At 31.4% G+C, this 18,895-nt stretch overlaps 2 protein-coding genes and 2 pseudogenes across 2 annotated transcripts; 1 reads left to right on the forward strand and 3 right to left on the reverse strand.

Annotated features, from left to right (window-relative positions):
• Positions 1–144: 144 nt before the first annotated feature.
• On the reverse strand, positions 145–2,610 carry LOC112598267 (annotated as a pseudogene).
• Positions 2,611–3,146: 536 nt separating this feature from the next.
• On the reverse strand, positions 3,147–5,866 carry LOC112598269 (annotated as a pseudogene).
• Positions 5,867–6,805: 939 nt separating this feature from the next.
• Positions 6,806–9,436, reverse strand: LOC112598270. The gene is made up of 3 exons (XM_025344671.1): positions 9,304–9,436; positions 6,962–7,674; positions 6,806–6,814 (listed from the first exon to the last, which is right to left on the reverse strand). Exons 1-3 carry the CDS (start codon positions 9,434–9,436, stop codon positions 6,806–6,808), a joined length of 855 nt encoding a protein of 284 aa, XP_025200456.1.
• Positions 9,437–17,256: 7,820 nt separating this feature from the next.
• LOC112598271 (zinc finger MYM-type protein 1-like) lies at positions 17,257–17,942 on the forward strand. The gene is made up of 2 exons (XM_025344672.1): positions 17,257–17,713; positions 17,800–17,942. Exons 1-2 carry the CDS (start codon positions 17,257–17,259, stop codon positions 17,940–17,942), a joined length of 600 nt encoding a protein of 199 aa, XP_025200457.1.
• Positions 17,943–18,895: the final 953 nt, after the last annotated feature.

Raw genomic sequence — 18,895 nt, forward strand, 5'->3', positions numbered from 1 at the left:
TTCCTTAGTGGAAGAAAAATATCAAAATGATAAATGTAAGTACAAATATTTAACGAGTAATAAAAATAACAATATAGTATTTAACAATTAACAAGTACTGAATAATATAAAATAATATTCAAAATCATCAAAAAAAAAAGTCCACTACAAATCACTGAATTTTAATTTTATACTGGATTTTTGCAATGCAAGTAGTTCCATTTCTGATGCATGTTTTTCTACTTGAAATTTTATCCTATCTTTTACTTCTTGAAATAATTCCTGTTCTCGATTTATTTTCAGCTTCCATATTTCTCTTTTAAATTCTGCTTCTTCGCTTTGTAAGTTTGATTCCTGCTCTGTCAGTGAAGCTTTTTCCTGTGCCCATTTTGACACCTTGTCTTGAAAGAGCCTCTTTCTCTTTGTCGGGCCTAAAATCATTAATAATTCGTACAATTTATTTGAACAATGAGATAATTTTAAAATTACATAAACACATTTTTCAATAATTACCTGATTTAGAAAGTTCAACATTGTCATTTGGGGATGTTTTTTTCAAACGATAATGGAGCGGATTTTGGCTGCCTTAGCATTCCAGGTGTATATTTTGCCCAAGACATTCCTGATAAAAGTAGTAAACGAAAAATGTATCTAATAAGCTAGTTATAAACAAATGTATAGTAAAAATATAAACAAAGTACAAAATAAATCTTTACCTGGTTCAATGGACTCATTTTGAATACAACTATCTGAAGTCTGCTCTTGGAATGTACTGTCTTGATCATAATCACATCTCACTACTTCTACTTGATATTCATCTACTCCATCTATTTCAATTTGATTAGTGTTAGAAACTATCACTAAAATGAATATCATAAAATACATTAATTGTAATTAATTGTAATACGTCACATTTTTTAACTTTGACTAATCAGAAATAGCTACTAGATTCTATTTGCTACCAGACACTACCCTCAACGTTTAAAATATTTTTAAAATTTAAATTACAAACTGAGTACCTATATTAAATTCATGAAATAATAAATTAGTAGGAGGTGGAGTTGCCACCTATGGCCACCTTAAGAATTTTCTTTCTACTGATATTTATTTATTCTATATTAAATGGTCATTGAAAAAAATGAAAATTTAACTGTCAATACTTCATAAGTTCACTTATACTTGGTTTGAATTTCAAAGTCTTAAGAACATTATTGAATGAGAAATTTGTATTAATATTTTAAAATTGCATTTTCCCCTCCTATGGCCAACGTAAAAAATATTTTTTATTTTATTTAAAAATGTACATTATTAATACCTATATATAATACATAAATAATAAAAGTTAATTAATAAAACTATTAAATCTAAATATTACTCTGGCCTGTTTAAATCTCAATTAATCTAAATTAATTTTTAAATCTAAGTATTTATTACCTTCATCGTCATACCAGTTGGAAGCCAATCCTGATGCTCTTGTACCCAAAAGAGCCAATACACGTTCATCAACAAAACCAAAATCTGTCAAAACAGCTTTACCACCTCCAGTGCTTGAAAGTTGCTTTCCATTTTACACTTTTTTTTCTGAGCTCGTCTACATATATTTTCAAATTTGCATTTCAAGACACTCGCTGGTCTAAATTGATCTGTAATAACTGCGTTGAACTCGGATTCTATTTTTGCCCAGTGTTCTTTCTTTTTCCTGTAATGTAATATTTGGACCAGTAAGTAAAAAAAAACGTGATAATTATTAAATATTATAAAGAAACAAAAGAAACTTACATATTATTCACGTGGTCGGTAGTCTTACACTGAATAACAGACCAGTGTTTCGAAATTAAATTCATCAGTTCTTCTTCCTCAGCAAAACTAAAGTTTTTACTTTTTGATGGTTTTTTATCTATGTAGTATATTAATTACACGTTCACTAATTATAAAATTACCTATTTTATAAATTTTAACTATAAGTTAAAATTTAAAATAAAACTAGTTATGAGCTTATGACACGCAGTGATATCTAGATAACACTGATAACAGTTTAAACTTTTTTTAATGATAGTGGTGGTTAAAACAGTGGATTACCGAATCGAACTCTGACGGGGTATTGTAATACTACTTTTCTGATAACGGACCGTAAAAGACAAAACCGCGGTTAAATTGATAACCGAGGCGTAAACAGACGATCAGGTAACCGAAGATATAATCATGTATTGTAATACTGGCCCTTAATACTTCAAATAATATATTATAAGTCTATGATTAAAATAATATCTTTGTGATAATAAATTTGGCGGGAATTTAAAATTGACCAACGGGATTGCATAGTTGAACACAGGTGCCGAAGCGGACCTCAGAATGCTTATATGCTACCGGGCTGTCCGCATAGACCGGTCCAAGTTCCTAAACCATTTTTTTTCTTAACCCATCAAATTTTATTAGTACATAACAAGATTTAATTTATAGACCCTTAAGGCGGCTCTTAGTGGTTATTATTTAAGGGGAAAAATTTAGGCAATTTCTTATCTTGTTGTCGCCGTCCGTAATCTTTGTGTTAAGGTTGATTCGCACTATACGGAACGTCAACGTCACGTCACCGATCGGCAACGTCACGTCAAAAATAGAATACATTCGCATTATCGGTAACGTCACGGAAAAGCCATCAGTCCATCCAGTCCAGAATTCTGTTAGGTTAAACTAGGTCTAGTACATTCTGTGTTTTAAATTCATTTTTTTTTTTTATTAAATATTCGTATTTGTATCATGCTGAAGTTCACTAAAAAACAATTAGCAATGATTGCCTTAATTTTGGACGACGAAGAAAAAAAAATTTAATCGTACTAAGAAAACGTGGGTACGAAAAATGTTTACTGCGAGGAAATTCGTAGGAGAATTTCACACATTATTTAAAGAATTAGAAGATGAAGAAATTTCTTTCTATAAATATTTTAGGATGTCACAAAGTCAATTTTATGAACTTTTAACTAAAATTCAAACTAAAATTCAAAACCAAAACACTACATTCCGAGAAGCTATTAGTCCCAAGGAAAAACTAATGGTCTGCTTAAGGTAAGAAATAAAAAAATTAGTATTTTATATTTTGTATTTTTTGTATTTAAACAAAATAGTTAATATTATTATTAATAAACTTATTACTTTAACTGTGTTAAAAGTTAATTTGGCTGAAAATTTTCAAAATAAGATTGTGCAGATGACCTTCCGGAACTTACAGGTAAAGGTGTTGTGACTAAACATAAATGAATCATTTAGAGTAGATGAGTTTGACGCACGTGAAATTTCATAAATTTGTTGTTGTGGATGGACTGCTTGTTGGATGTTTTGAGTTTGAATAAATGGTATTGGGTGTATATTTGACCTGTTGTCTGGAGCTGGAAAATTCATTGATGTTGGCACTTGGTAATTTGTATTCTTACTTTGTAAATGTGCCCACTCTAGTTCGGATTCAACATTGAAAAGTTTTGACTTTGCCATATGCTGGTACTCGGGTGAAAAAAGTTTTTACAGTAGCGGCTAGACTATTGAAAAATATGTCTATTGGATGATCATTAGCAGTGGCTTTTGTTTCTTGCTTATCACTTTCTACTAAATATTTCATTAGTACAGATGAAGCTGTCTCTGTTTTTTTCAAATTTTCTTTTGTTTAGCAAATACCTAGATGAACTTTTTTTTGGAGATGCTGTAGATTTCTGATTTATGTTGTTATTAGAATTTTGTTCTGAAGTATCCCCAGTAATAACAACGCTCTCCATACCTTCGTGTTCATCATTCGATCCATCACTCAAGCTATCAGGTTCTGCTATGTTGGTTTATGTTTCTCTTTCTTTAAAAAAATGGAATTACAAATGACATTGAATCTTCATACTTCCACTTCTTTTTAAGTTCAGCGGCTTGTCCACTTTTTGTAATATTTTTTCTCATTGCTTTTCTCAGCTGGTCACGTAATGAGATCCATCTATTCTTGCACGCTGGGCCTATTAAAAATATAAAATTTGGTTATAACAAAAAGTGTTTTAAAGTTTCAATCCTTAGCTATAGAAACTAAAAAATGTATGAATTTTTAAAAAAAATCGTGCCTATGTATCTCAATTTTTTTTTAAACTGTGATTATAAAATTTTACGAAGCACCTTGTATTTAATTTTCAAAGACTTTTGGCTAACAAAAAATTTGTTATTGACAATATTATAGAAAAAAAAAGGTTGATAAGTGGATGTAAGTTGACCTCCTGAAGCACCAACTAGATTCACTTTCCTATCATAAGAGATACTGTTGAAGAAAATCTAAGCATTTTTACTGTCCTAAAACGTGATGACAGACACAAAAATAAAAAAATTTAAAATTTAAAATTTAAAAATAAAAAAAAATACACATCATTGTGAAATCAATACATTCATCGTTTCACTCAGAATCTAAAATTTGTATTTGAAATGTATATATAAATAGCTCAAAACGTGTCGAAATATTTTGAATATTTAATTATGAATAGAAAATCGTAATATAAACATTTGGTAAAAACTGCAGGTAGGTATCTACGGTTATTCGTCTTTGAATTATAACAAAATAATAAAATCGATTCAAGATAAATCGCTCTGTTCAGAATCTAATATTTTGGTTATTCGTATACGGTTTAATACTTTTAACGCATGTTTGGTAATTACTTGAATAAAAATAACTTATAAATTAAAACATTTTTGTTAATTTAAATTTAAATTTATTATATTGTCCGAACAGTTTAACAGTTATTTAAAATTAATTATTTAGGTTTTTAGCGACTGGTGATTCGTTTCAAACTATATCATTCAGTTATCGGCTGGGGCATTCGACTGTTCATTACATTGTTAAAGAAGTATGCAAAGCTATAGTAGACGAATTGTTAGCTGAAGTGATGCCGCAACCAAAGGAAAAAGATTGGGAAAAAAATTGCTGATGACTTCTGGAAAATGTGGAACTTTCCTAATTGCTTAGGAGCATTAAATGGGAAACACGTGGAAATTTTTGCTCCTCCGAACAGTGGTTCCCAATATTTCAATTATAAGAAAACTTTTTTCTATTAATTTGTTAGCTTTGGTTGACGCAAATTATAAATTCATTGCTGTAGATGTAGGATCCTACGGTAAGAATAGTGATGGTGGAATATTTGCCAATTCAAATTTAGGAAAAGCGTTGGAACAAAATAAACTACATGTTCCAAAAGATAAAAATCTCCCCGGAACTCAATGTCCAGTGCCATATGTCATTGTGGCGGATGAGGCATTTCCCCTAAAAACCTATCTATTAAGACCTTATCCTGGTTCTAAAATTAATGGTGATATACAGAAACAAGTATTCAATTATAGATTGTCAAGAGCTAGGCGCGTATCCGAAAACGCATTCGGAAACTTGGTGCAAAAATTTCGAATCTTTTTTAGAAATATAAAATCTTTACCCGAAAATGTTGACAATATTATATTAACTACTTGTATTTTGCATAATTATATCAAAGATAATATTTTAATTACCCAACATTTAGACCCACCAGAATGTGAACCTAATTGGGGACGTATACATAGACAAGGTGGAAATGCCCTCACTACTGCTTTTAATGTGCGTGAAACCTATAAAACTTTTTTTAACTCTGAAAATGGATCATTACCATGGCAGAGAGATAAGTTTATGTAAAATTAAAAAATAAAAGCTGTAAAAGTAATATTAAGTACCTAATAATAAGTAATATTAGTTAAATTAAGTTTATATCTAGGTACCTGTTATTTTCAATTCACTACCAATTTTTCTCCAGATATTATCTTTGTGAATGTTGTCGCTATATTTTTTATGCGTCATATCATACAGTTCTTGATATTGGCGTACTTCCTCAATCAACATCTCATCGTTCATGACTATTTAATGTTTAAACTATTAATATGTTATTTCATTTTCTACTGTAAATTGGAGAATTAAATAAATATTGTTTACTTACTTTATATGTCTATATTTTTGTATTTAAATATTCAAAAATTATAATTTTTAGTTAACGAGCTTACACATTCAAAATATAGTTTATTTAAATTGTTGACGGAAACGTTCCGTGTTGACATTCATACTATCCGTAAGGACAAGAACGGACCGGTTACGTCACGTCAAAATATAGTTTTCGATAAACGTTGCCGTTCCGTGATGTTGACGTTACGTAATGTTGCCGGTGTATGTGAACATTGCGGTATAAAGGTCGATTCACACTATAAGTAACGTCAACGTCACGTCACAGACCGGCAACGTCACGTAAAATTTGTTATACATTCACATTAACGTCAAACGTCATTACGTCAATGTCAAATTTTAGGAATTATTGCAGTTAGGTTGAGTTTACAGAAGTGGATCTATGTACGAACTATTTTTTTTTTGTGATCATATACTAATATAATTACTATATCATTATGCCAAAATTTAATAAAAAAACGTTAGCGATAATTGCAATTATTTTGGATGAGGAGGAAGAGAATAGTCACCAAAAACGTAGAACAACATGGGTTCGAGAAATGTTAATTAAGAGAAAGCAATTTGGGGAATATCATACATTGTTCAATGATTTACAAGATGAAGAAACTTCATTTTACAAATATTTTAGAATGTCACAACATCAATTTTATGTTTTATTATCTAAAATCGATCAACAGATTACCAAAAAAAATACAACATTTCGAGAAGCTATAAGTGCTAAGGAAAAGTTAATGGTGTGCTTAAGGTGAATATAATAATAATACACGTTTATAAAATAAAACAATATTTTAAACTTATTACTTGTTTATTTACTTTCAAAATTATATTTTACTATTATTATAACACCTTACGTGATTTAGTATTTTAACAAAACATTATTAATAGATATTTTATTGTTTAACTTTATATATTATATTGTATATTTGTAGGATCAAAGTTTTCATAAAAATGTTGGGTAGATGATGTTGTTGATGATGACGATGGTCTTAAAACAGGAGATGGTGTTGGTGTTTGGACGTATTGAATGTTGTTTTGTGATGGTGCCATTTCAGTGTTAGAGCAAATGTATGATGTTGAAGGATATATTGATAGTGGGATTTGATGATTTGCTGTTTTATTTAGCAATTGTGCCCACTCTAATTCAGACAATATTGCAAACATTTTGGTTTTTGCCATGTGTTGGTATTCTGGTGAAAATGTTTTGACTGTAGCTGCCAGCCCTTGGAAAAATATGTCGATTGGATGCTCACGAGATGTTGCCTTTGGTTCATCTAATAAATATTGCATTAAAACAGATGATGCTGTTTGTGGTTTATTTTTTTTTTTTGCATTAGAATAATATGATGCTGGCATTTTCATTTTTTTTGGAGATTTTGTTTTTTGTGATACCGACCCCATAACTTTATTACGTTTTAACGTAGTTTCTTGTTCACTTTCTTCATTCTCACTTAGAACATCTTTATTTATATTTTTGTCATTATTACTGGACATTTCTTCGTCATTTGACTCTTCGCTATCACTTTCCGGAGATACTATGTTAGAAAACGTTTCTCGTTCTTTAAAAAATGGTATTACAAAAGACATGCAGTCCTCATACTTCCATTTTTTTTGTTTGTCAGCTGCTTGTCCACTTGTTGTTTTTTTCTTTTTTATTGCCTTCCTAAGTTGATCTCTGAGTGAGATCCATCGAATTTTACATATTTTCCCTGTGAATATAATAGTATAATACTTAATAATATAATAGAATAACTTATGAGGAACTTTGTATTAAATTTTTAAGCATTTTGATTCCGCCAAAAATTTTTTATTGATATTTATAAAATAAAAAACTAAATAAAAACGAATATTTCAAATTCCTATAAATAGTATTAAAATAAGCAAAACATTTTGAAAATTAAATTATGTGAATAAAATGCCAATCTAAATAGCTGTTAAAATTTAAAGTCTCTACTACTTATACTTTTTGAATTATAACAAATATTAAAAATCGTTTGAAGCATTATTTTGACAAGTTATGCTGTACCCAGACACAAAAAGAAAAAACAAAAAAAACTCATCATTGTAAAATCAATACATTCATCATTTCATTGAGAATATAAAATATATATTATATATTTTTTTAATGAAATAATGAAATATAATAATTATAACGGTTCTATATTATGTCATTATACTCGAGGTTAGGTTGAAGAAATGATTAAAAAAAATGTTTTTTGTTTTTCGTATTTTTCGTATTTCATATTATCAATTAATAATCGTTATAAAAAATCACGCCGTTCGATATAAAATTTATAAGTGAAATTACATATTTAATTTTTAGATTCTTAGCAACTGGTGACTCATTTCAAACCATTGCATTCAGTTTTCGCTTGGGACATTCTACGGTTCATAATATAGTGAAGGATGTGTGTGTAGCCATTATAGATAAGTTATTAGTTGAAGTAATGCCACCACCAAAAGAAAAAGACTGGGAAAAAATTGCAGATGATTTCTGGAATATATGGAATTTTCCAAATTGTTTGGGAGCAATAGACGGCAAACATGTGAACATTTTCGCCCCACCTAATAGTGGTTCACAATTTTACAATTATAAACGGACATTTTCAATTGTGTTGATGGCTCTAGTAGATGCGAATTATAAATTCATTGCCATAGATGTAGGCTCTTATGGGAAAAATAGTGATGGTGGAATTTTTGCCAATTCTAGTTTTGGAAAATCTCTAGAGAAGAATAAATTAAACGTACCTAAAGATAGAAATCTTCCTGGAACTCAAACTCCAGCGCCTTTTGTGATTGTTGGAGACGGGGCATTTCCATTAAAACCTTATTTGCTTAGACCATATCCAGGAAAAAAGATAAATGGGGACGTAGAAAAACAAGTATTCAACTATAGACTGTCTCGAGCTCGTCGTGTGTCAGAAAATGCTTTTGGAAATTTGGTACAAAAATTTAGAATTTATTTTAGAAGTATAAATTTATTCCCCGAAAACGTAGATAAAGTAATATTGACAACATGTATTTTACATAACTATATCAAGGATAATATACCGATGACACAGAATTTAGACCCTATCGAAGGCGAACCCAATTGGTCAAATCTACCAATGCAAGGAGGAAATGCAGAATTGTTTGCATTTAATGTACGTGAAACTTACAAAACTTTTTTTAATAGTGATATTGGATCAGTGGCATGGCAAAGAGACAAATTTGTACAATAATTATAATATTATTATTATTTATTATTATTTTATATTAAAATTTAAAACAAAAAACTGTATTATTATCACTAGTGGAAATAATAAAATAAAATAATAAAATTATGAAGTTGCACATACCTGTTGTATTCAATTCTTTTCCAATTTTTGCCCATACTACATCTTTATGATGATTATCACAATACTTTTTATGAGCCATATTGTAAAATTCATCATATTGACGAACTTTTTCTATTAAAATTTCATCATCCATGAAAAAATAATGAAAAACAACTTAAATATTATTATTTAAATTAACTTAAATTTGACGGAAACGTTCAGTTTTCACATTCACACTATCCGATCGGACAAGAACGGACCGGTTGCGTCACGTCATAATATAGTTTTCGATAAACTTTGCCGTTCCGTGACGTTGACGTTCCATAATGTTGCCGGTGTATGTGAACATGGCGATATAAATACATGGGAAGATATTTTGACGTGACGTTGCCGGTCTGTGACGTGACGTTGACGTTACTTATAGTGTGAATCGACCTTAAATACATAATAAGATATTTTGACGTGACGTTGCCGATCGGTGACGTGACGTTGACGTTCCGTATAGTGCGAATCGACCTTTAGTCGTAAATGATTATTAGTGTGAGTATGGTTCTATATATATACCGCCACTTCCGCCCCGTCCATCAAGTATAGCGTACTACGTCGCTTCTTCGAAGTTGCGTGTCGTATCGTTATCGTAAAACTATTTTTGGGATTTTACAATTATAATTTACCAGATAATGTATTATAATTAATTATTATGACTATACTTGTCAAATGGATTTATTTTTATTACATATGGTAGGTATTGGAAATAGGAACAATAAGTATGTAGAATTTAAACAGGTTTGTACAATTTAAAATCACTTTTTTTTGTCATGGACATAAATACGTAATTATAATAACAAATAATAATATTTTACGTAAAATTATTAAAAAGTAGATTATAACTAATCTCTAATAGGTAAACCACGATTTAAACGGGAATCTAATATTTCAAGTAGCAAATGGTCATAGTAGTGATGTCCTAAAAAAATCGATTCTGCAAAGAATCGATTTTTTTATATCGATAAATCGATTTTTTGAATCGATTCTTGGACGGACCGATTCGATTCGATTCGATTTGATAAGAATCGGCAATTTTTTTTCCGCGTTTATCTTTACTGGCCTTTCTGGCTTCTGCTGACTGGGTGCCATGAACGGTGCGTTAATATTTGGACCGAGATATTGGCCACCCTGCATTATTAATTAATAATTATTACTCTGTGAAAGTGTGAACACTGAACTGTGCGACGTGCGTTTCATTCGTGAATCGTGAAGCGTTCTTATTATTCGTGATCGTCTTTCTTTCCGTTTTTCGTTCTTTAAGAGTGTAGACGTGTAGTTCGTACCTCCGCCTCCTCCGACATTTTGCAGTTCGCGCGTGGTATACAGTTTTTATTTTTTTTGATTGGTAATTATATAAAATAAAACACTTGTAGTTTGTACACGTCGAAATGTCGTCAAAATCTCGAAGTTCAATTTGGACCTTTTTTTGAAAAAACATCTGATTTGGGAGTTGTTAAATGCAAACTGTGTGAGGCTCCAGTCAAGCCATGTGGTAACACAACCAATATTCGCAACCACATGAAGCGAAATCATGCTTCTATTAATTTAGACAAGGCTTTTGTCAGTAAGACAGAGGTTCGTCGAACATCTGTTTCTTCAACTCAATCAGTGGCATCAACTAGTTCGAGGAATTCAATGATGTCAACTGCATCTACAAGTTACTCTCGACCACAACATGAAGATGTTGACGATCCTGATGATCCTGGTGACAATGATTTTGCTGAGTTAGCTAAGACCATTGTAAATAAGGTAAGATACTAAGATGCTAAATTACTAATAATGTGCTTAAAACCAATTTTTTTTTTATTATAGACTCAACAGACACAAGGCAACGATTCCGTGGTATCATTTACTAGTGGATCTATACCAACAACATCGTCATCAACATCAAGTACTCCACAGTCAGTGAGCTTCAGGCAGAGAACAATGCACGAGTCTTTTTCGGACATCAAATCTTATGATAGTAAGAGTAAATTTTTTAATTCATAACTATAAAATTATAATAAATTGTCTAAATTATTTTAGAAGGAGGATATAAGATACGAGCTATCACGGATGCGCTTGTGTACATGGTAGCGAAGGATAATCTGCCGTTGTCTATAACAGAAAAACCAGGATTCCGGTTCTTCATGCAGAAAACAGTGCCTATGTACAAAGTTCCATCCAAGCAAACTATAACAAAGCACATCAAAAGTAAATATGAGGTTTTATCCGCATTAGTTAAATCTAAGCTGAGTCTTGTAGAGCATTTAACCTTAACGTCGGATATTTGGACAGACATTCTTAACACAAGAAGTGTTTTGGGCATGACGGTACATTTTTTAAGTTTAAACAAAGTTGCTCTTGAGAGTGTGACACTTGGTGTGTTAGAGCTTTCTGCCAGCCATATATCTGACAATATATCCGCTTGGTTTGAGCATCTTCTTCTTCAGTGGGGTATAACAAAAAGCCAGATATTCACCGTCGTCACCGATAATGGTGCTAATATATTATCTGCTGTTAAAAAAACTTTTGGCCAAGAAAAACATTTACCATGTTTTGCCCACACTCTGAATTTGGTATCCGAAAGGGCATTGGTTAATCTTGCAGATGTACATAATATCATCAACAAAATTAAGGCTATTGTAACTTATTTCAAGCAATCTGTAGCGGCTTCTGATGAACTTCGAAAATTGTGCGATCATAAACTAAAACAATCGGTACCAACACGTTGGAACTCCATTTTTTTTATGATAGATAGATTTATTTTATGTTCCAACCATATTGCTTCTGTATTAATCAATATTCGCCGGGGCCCCGAAATGTTGTCAGCTGATGAAATTGATGTAGCAAAGGAAATGTTGTTAGTGTTAAGGCCGATGGAAGTGGCGACAAGAGAATTATGTGGTCAAAAATATGTAACTGGCAGCACGGTGATACCCTTAATTAATTGTCTTATTAAAAAGACTGAGTATATTGATCTAACCCATCCAACTGCTTTATCCTTAAAAAAAGGCAATGTTAGAAAATCTAGATAAAAGGTTTGGTAGGATGGAGGAGAGAAGTCTCCTTAGTGTTGCCACTATATTAGATCCCCGGTTCAAAACTATTTATTTGAATAACCCAATGTCTAGTTCAAGAGCTATTAAATTTATAAAAAATAAAATTGATAAAATAAAACGTAATTGTGAAGAACCTAACTCCTCAAACCAAGGCTCTAGTGATGATGATGGTGAACGCAGTGATAGTTTGTGGTCAGTTCACAATGATCTAGTTTCAAAAAAAAGCTGCATCACAAAGTTTAGAACAGTCTGAAGAGCGAATGCCAACTGAACTTAAGCATTATATAAGCCAGCCCACAATACTGTTAGGTGATGACATACTTAAATATTGGGATATAAATGGCAATATGTTCCCTCTCTTAAAAAAAATTGTACAACCATATTTGTCTTTAGTAGCAACTTCTGTCCCTTCGGAAAGATTGTTTTCAAAAGCGGGAAATATAATGACCGAAAAAAGAAACCGATTAAAGGGGGGAAAAGTTGCAACAGCTTTTGTTTCTAAGTTCTCTAAATTTTGAAGACTGGCACATAGAATAAAAAAAAAGTTGTTTTTATTGTGGGATGTAATTATTTGTAAATATGTATAGTGTAATGTATCTGTACAGCCTTTTGTATATAAAATGTATTAATATGTATAATGTAATTATCTGTATATTATTTGTAAATATGTAAAATGTATCTGTACAGCCTTTTGTATATAAAATTTGTTAATATGTTTAACGAGTTAAAAAGTTAAAGTTAATTTAATTTTAACTTTTTAACTTAACTAGTTACTTTTCGCAAATTGTCAAATTGTAGTTAAAGTTGTAATAGTTATTGTAAAAAATTATGTCAAAGTACCAATGATATAAAAAACAAAAAAAAATACAGTGTTTACCATAATCATTGTTGTATTATTTATCTACCTACCTACATTAAATACCTAAATCCTAACTTAGTCAACTCAAACTTAAATTTCAATATTATTTACATATATTTGTATTGTATCTGATTCTTACTTATTTTTTTTTATTTATATTAACAAAAAAATATAATAGTATACAAAATGTGGGAAATATTACTAGAAGTTACTCTACACTGCAGAAGAACCTTGTGTCGTAGAGTATGAGTACTTATTATTCAGTGCCAAACACAGTGGATAAATAATAATAATAACTTTATAGTTAATATTATTAAATATTATTGTAGAACAATTATATGTTACTGATAGTACACACTACATAACATCAAGTATGTTATTATAATGAGGTGTAAAATCCGTTTATGACAGTATAAGGTCATTTAAAAATATTGAGTTTCAAAATTCAAATTACTTGTACAAGTAATTTGAAACAATTGGAAATCATTTAACAAAAATATAATGTACCAAAATAAGTAACTTGTAAGTAACTACTTCCAGCCCTGCCTAAGTGGTAATTAAACATAAATAATTAATAATTTTTTAACTAAGTTAAACATTTTCTTATAATTACAATTTAAGTGTTGAATATATTGTTTGTTAATTATTAACTTAACTATTTTTTTTCATCAATTTTCCAACTTTTGATGATGTCAAAATTCAATAATGTATCTATTAGGTTCTTTTGTAGACTTTTGTTATTACAAATAATATACTGACTTCTGAGACTTCTGAGACTATGCTCTATAGAAACCCATTCCCCTTCTAGTCAATTAAAAACATTTTTGAAAATTGAATATACAATTTTTTGAATTTAAAAAAGCACCATCTAGTTGTTTAAAAAATCGTTATTTTAAGAATCGATTCCCCAAAAAATCGATTTTTTGGGCAACGATTTTTTTGAATCGATTTTTTTCATTCCGATTAAAATCGATTCACCGACCTGAATCGGCCATCACTAGGTCATAGTAAAATGAAATTAATTGTCGCATTTGTAATTCAAAGAAAACATCGTCGCATTCGGAAAACGCGTATTCGCGGCGTGTTCTTTGGTCGGTTATCGCTTCGTCATGTATACTCCTGTTTGTTTTTTTACGATTCGATAATCTATTTATCCATATTGAATACGTGTTTTTTGTTTTCGACGTCTTCATCCTCGAACGCCTCCGTGACCTCATCAGTACTGTCTCGATAGCGTATCTAGCGAAACCACAGCCTGGTTTCGCTAGTCTCCAGCGGTGGTTCTCGGGCCTGGTACTGCCAGGGCGGAACGTCCGCTAACGAACGACACCGGTTACCAGCGTGGCGTGCGGGGTTGGGCTCCGTACGCGTCCGCTATAGACCGGAGCGTTTGCCTGATCTGGTGGTCGGCGGTGACGCCGTTCCACGGGCGTGAAGGCCAAGGTCATCCCGTGGCGCGGGGCCTCTCACCGGGTAGTCGACTCGTCGGCTACCCGGAAAGAGGTTATGGCGCCGATATTGCTCCTTCTGAAACGCGGCCAGCTGCGTGAATGATGTAATCGTTAGGTGGGTGTTGGGCCGCCTTGACCACTGTGAGGGTCCAGGCGAGCCGTCCCCGGTAGGCGATGGCCCCGGTCACGCCTAGGCGCGGCCTGGTGGACCGATATTAGGGATATTGGAAGGACACTGGTGGAAAGGCGCCCGTACCGACGGATCGAGGCTTCCTCGTAGCGGTAGATGTAAACGGCGCGGTCCTCGTGCAGCGACGGCTGTGGTGGATGCATGGGGGGGGGGGTCAACCTCCTCCTCTCCCACCGAAATGAATGAATGATTAATTTAAAACTTAATAGTTATTTTATCTTATGTACCTAAAAACAATTAATAATTCAAAAGAAGTTAAAATATGCTAGAAAAAAAATGTTTTGGTAAGAAAAGTGAATCTGTAATAATTTGTAATTTTTCAAAGGTTCTAAAAGGTATTGGCACTTTACTACTTTAAGCTCAAAAGTTTGAAATTGCATGACTACAATACTTCGTAATAATAATGCGTGTTTGTAAGTCGCTTATTATCAGTAAGTAAAAATAAGTAAACATATACTAATCGTTATAATATTATTTGCACTGGTACATTATGATTGATGGGTTTCCCTTTTTCGTTTACTCGTTAGAGACGTTACACATTATAATCTATTATATTTATTTATATGTTATAATTATGATAGTCAATCGTTTTCTTCGATATTCAGATAACATCAATGTTCCTATGTATCTATATTGTATTACGGTCATTACGGGTGTGCACATTGTCATGGCATTAAGTCCGAATTAGACTTTAGTTAATGTGAGTTAGAGTTATATTATTATTATAAAATTGAAAATGAAAAGACAAAATACATCTATAACCAACTTTTTTAAAAACTCTTTTTCCAAATCCAAAACAATAATTGAAAAAAACGAAGGTAATTACTATTATTATATATTTTTCGTAGTGTCTTAGAACGAATTTATTGATACGTATAGTTTATTATTTTTAATGTATATTGTGTATTAAAAGTGGACAATGATAATAACAAAAACATTGACGACCCTGGTGTCCCCGTGACATTAGAAGAGAGTCCTCCAATAAAAAAACAAAAAAATGTGGTGTCACAAGTAACTTCAAATCATAAGGTTAGTTAAACTAAATTAGATTATTTTTTTCGGAGTTTGTCGATTGCGTCCCAGATGCAGGTAAACAATTTTTTGCCCACCTTTTGAGTATTCCGATTGCGTCCTATTGTATAGTAGGTAAGCGTTAATGTGACAAATAAATTGACATATTAAATCTAATATTTTTGTCATACATGGGGTGTGGAGGTATATTTAAATACGAATTGGTTTTTACTTGATGAGTTAACGAACATTTTATCTTAAGGTTGGTACTCTTATCGATTTACGATAACGTAGCGATTTAGTACGTCAAGTGCCTTAGCATCGAAAGATACTTTAAAGTTTAGACTTAATAATGAATACCATTTTTAGTGAAAAAAATAAGAAAATCCGTATAATTGATAAGTTTAAATATTATTTTTTAAATTATTTATTCTTATATATTTGGATTTATTTTTATTGGTTTTTGTATAATTATTATTATTAAAATAATTATTAATAATGACTATTCGTTTTACAAAATGTTATGCTTATATATCATACAACAGGACGCAATCGGAACATAAAAAGGTAAGAAAAAATAATTTACCTATCCTACTTGTGGACGCAATCGACATACTGAAAAGGTATAAAAGGTTGAAACGGGACGCTATCGAATGACGCCCATTTTTTTATATCGTAATAATATAATATGGATAACATAAACACCTAACCTAACCATTCGGGTATGGCGCGTCCTCTTAAATTATAGAATTTTTGTTTTAGTATTTTTAATTCAAAGTTATAGACTTCTAAGTTCTAATAAAATAAATTTAAAAAAAAATTATGTTAAATATGAATTATGTTGAATTTCTATTATATCCGTAGGATTTTTCAAATGACATAGTAAGTTTTTGTCGACGAACATTAAATGATGGTGATAAATATAATGTTATAATGCATTCTTGGATGCCAGAAATTGATTTCAAGTTCCCGACTTCAGGCGATCGAAATTTGAAATTTCAGTATTCTTGGTGTCGTTCTTTCGTATGGTTAGTGTATTCAGCTAAAGAAGATGGAGCATATTGCCGATATTGTGTATAATTTAGTTTAAAATCTATTGGTAAAGGAGGTCATGAACGTCCGAATTTTTTTGTTGAAACTCCGTTTAGAGATTGGAAAAAAGCACTTGAAAAGTTCAGAAAACATCAAACAAAAAAATATCATATTAAAGATGCTGTGGAAGATGGTCAAAATTTCAAATTGGTTTACGAAAATAAAAAAAATAACGTGATCACTGTAATCGACAAGAGAAGAAAACAACAACAACTTGAAAATAGATAAAAATTGATTCCTATCATCCGAGCCATTTTGTATTGCAGTAGACAGGGTATTGCAATGCGAGGTCATCGTGATGATGGTAATTTATTAATAGACATGCCAAAAGAAAACGATGGAAATTTCCGAGCGTTACTTCGATTTGCTATTGAAAGCGGTGATCATGCTTTGGAGAATCATTTCAAAACTGCGAGTGCTAATGCAATGTATACAAGCCATCGCATTCAAAATGAAATTATTGATACAGCAGGAAAGTTAATCACAGCCAATATTGTGAAACGAATTAACAAATCAAGATATTTTACAGTGATTGCCGACGAAAGCACTGATATAAGCGGCATAGAGCAATTTTCTATGTGTTTTCGATATGTCGATAAGTGTGATGGTAAATATGTAATTAGAGAAGACTTTGTATGCTTTGTTCCTGTAGTAGACGTTACCGAGAAAGAGCTTGCAAATACGTTATTAACTACAATGAAGAACATTTGTATAAACCTGGCTTATATGAGGGGCCAAAGTAAGCCTGAATACTTGACTATGTTTGTGCTACTGTAGTTTTCTGGTTTATTTATTATGTTATTATTTTTTTTTTTTTTTTTAAAGTTTATGATGGAGTGCGTGCAATGAGCGGCAAATTCAACAGCTCTGCGACCAAAGTACGAGAGTTATATCCGGAAGCTATCTATGTTCACTGCGCAAATCATAACTTAAACTTAGCTATAACACATGCTTGCAAAATACTATAATTACATAATCCGAAACTGTATAGGAACAATAAAAGAAGTTATCAATTTATTCTGGCTTTCTAATAAAGCAGGTGTAGTATTAAGAAAATATATAAAAGCATCATACGAGAGTGCAAAACAAACGCGACTTTTAAAATTCTGCGAAACACGTTGGGTAGAACATTTGAATTCTCTGAGTTTGTTTCATGATGCTTACGAACATGTTTGCTCATCATTGGAGGAACTTGACGAGAACAGCACTAAAACTGATGAAGTACAACCCCATAGTCTACTTGCATCAATACGCACTCCTCAATTTATTATAGCTTTAATAATAATAAAGCCTATATTTAACTTAAGGGGGCTCCAGCGTACCATGTTTTAAGGAGTAATATTTAGGCAATTCACATAACTTGAACATTTGGTCTATGTCTATGTGTGAGTAGTAAATGAACATTAGTGTGTGTAATCCATTATCGCGTGTCTTATTAAAATGCTATAAAAATGACAATACATGTTCAATTGCGCACGTTATCTTTTACTATTATAATATTACCTTCTCACTACTCGGCTTTCGCTTCAATTTTTAGAATATTATTCTAAATTTTATATTTACATAATTACCTGATCACCGCTGTTGTTATGTATATCACTTTTTTTATTCTGTAAATTTTGCAATCGATGTTTTTTATTTTATGTGCACTTAATCTACGTCTAGCTTTTCTCCCATTAACGCCAATCTTTACTTATTTAGTAAAAAAAAAATTAAAAAGAACACAAAACTTAAGACAACCTTACTGATTGGCTTGTTGTGTTGAAATCAAATGGTTCATAAATCATAGGTAGTAAAATTACATCAGTGTGTTTGCGCTATATTTTATCGTGCCCGAGACCCGTATCAGTTCCCCCTATATATACAATTATATATATGTCAATCCGCGTGGCGCGTGAGTGATAAGCACTTGTCCGAAAAA

The sequence above is a fragment of the Melanaphis sacchari genome, unplaced genomic scaffold, assembly GCF_002803265.2.
Source record: "Melanaphis sacchari strain LSU unplaced genomic scaffold, SCAv2.0 Contig466_pilon_pilon, whole genome shotgun sequence".
NCBI classification, from domain to species: Eukaryota; Metazoa; Arthropoda; class Insecta; order Hemiptera; family Aphididae; genus Melanaphis; species Melanaphis sacchari.

What these genes read in the sequence shown, in the direction of transcription:
- LOC112598270 (XM_025344671.1), bottom strand. Translation starts at nt 9,436, where the DNA reads ATGGATGATGAAATTTTAATAGAAAAAGTTCGTCAATATGATGAATTT. An exon ending in AAAAGAATTGAATACAACAG is followed by an intron (nt 7,675 to 9,303) that starts GTATGTGCAACT and finishes TTATATTCACAG; the next exon opens with GGAAAATATGTAAAATTCGA.
- LOC112598271 (XM_025344672.1), top strand. Translation starts at nt 17,257, where the DNA reads ATGCGAGGTCATCGTGATGATGGTAATTTATTAATAGACATGCCAAAA. An exon ending in GGCTTATATGAGGGGCCAAA is followed by an intron (nt 17,714 to 17,799) that starts GTAAGCCTGAAT and finishes TTTTTTTTAAAG; the next exon opens with TTTATGATGGAGTGCGTGCA.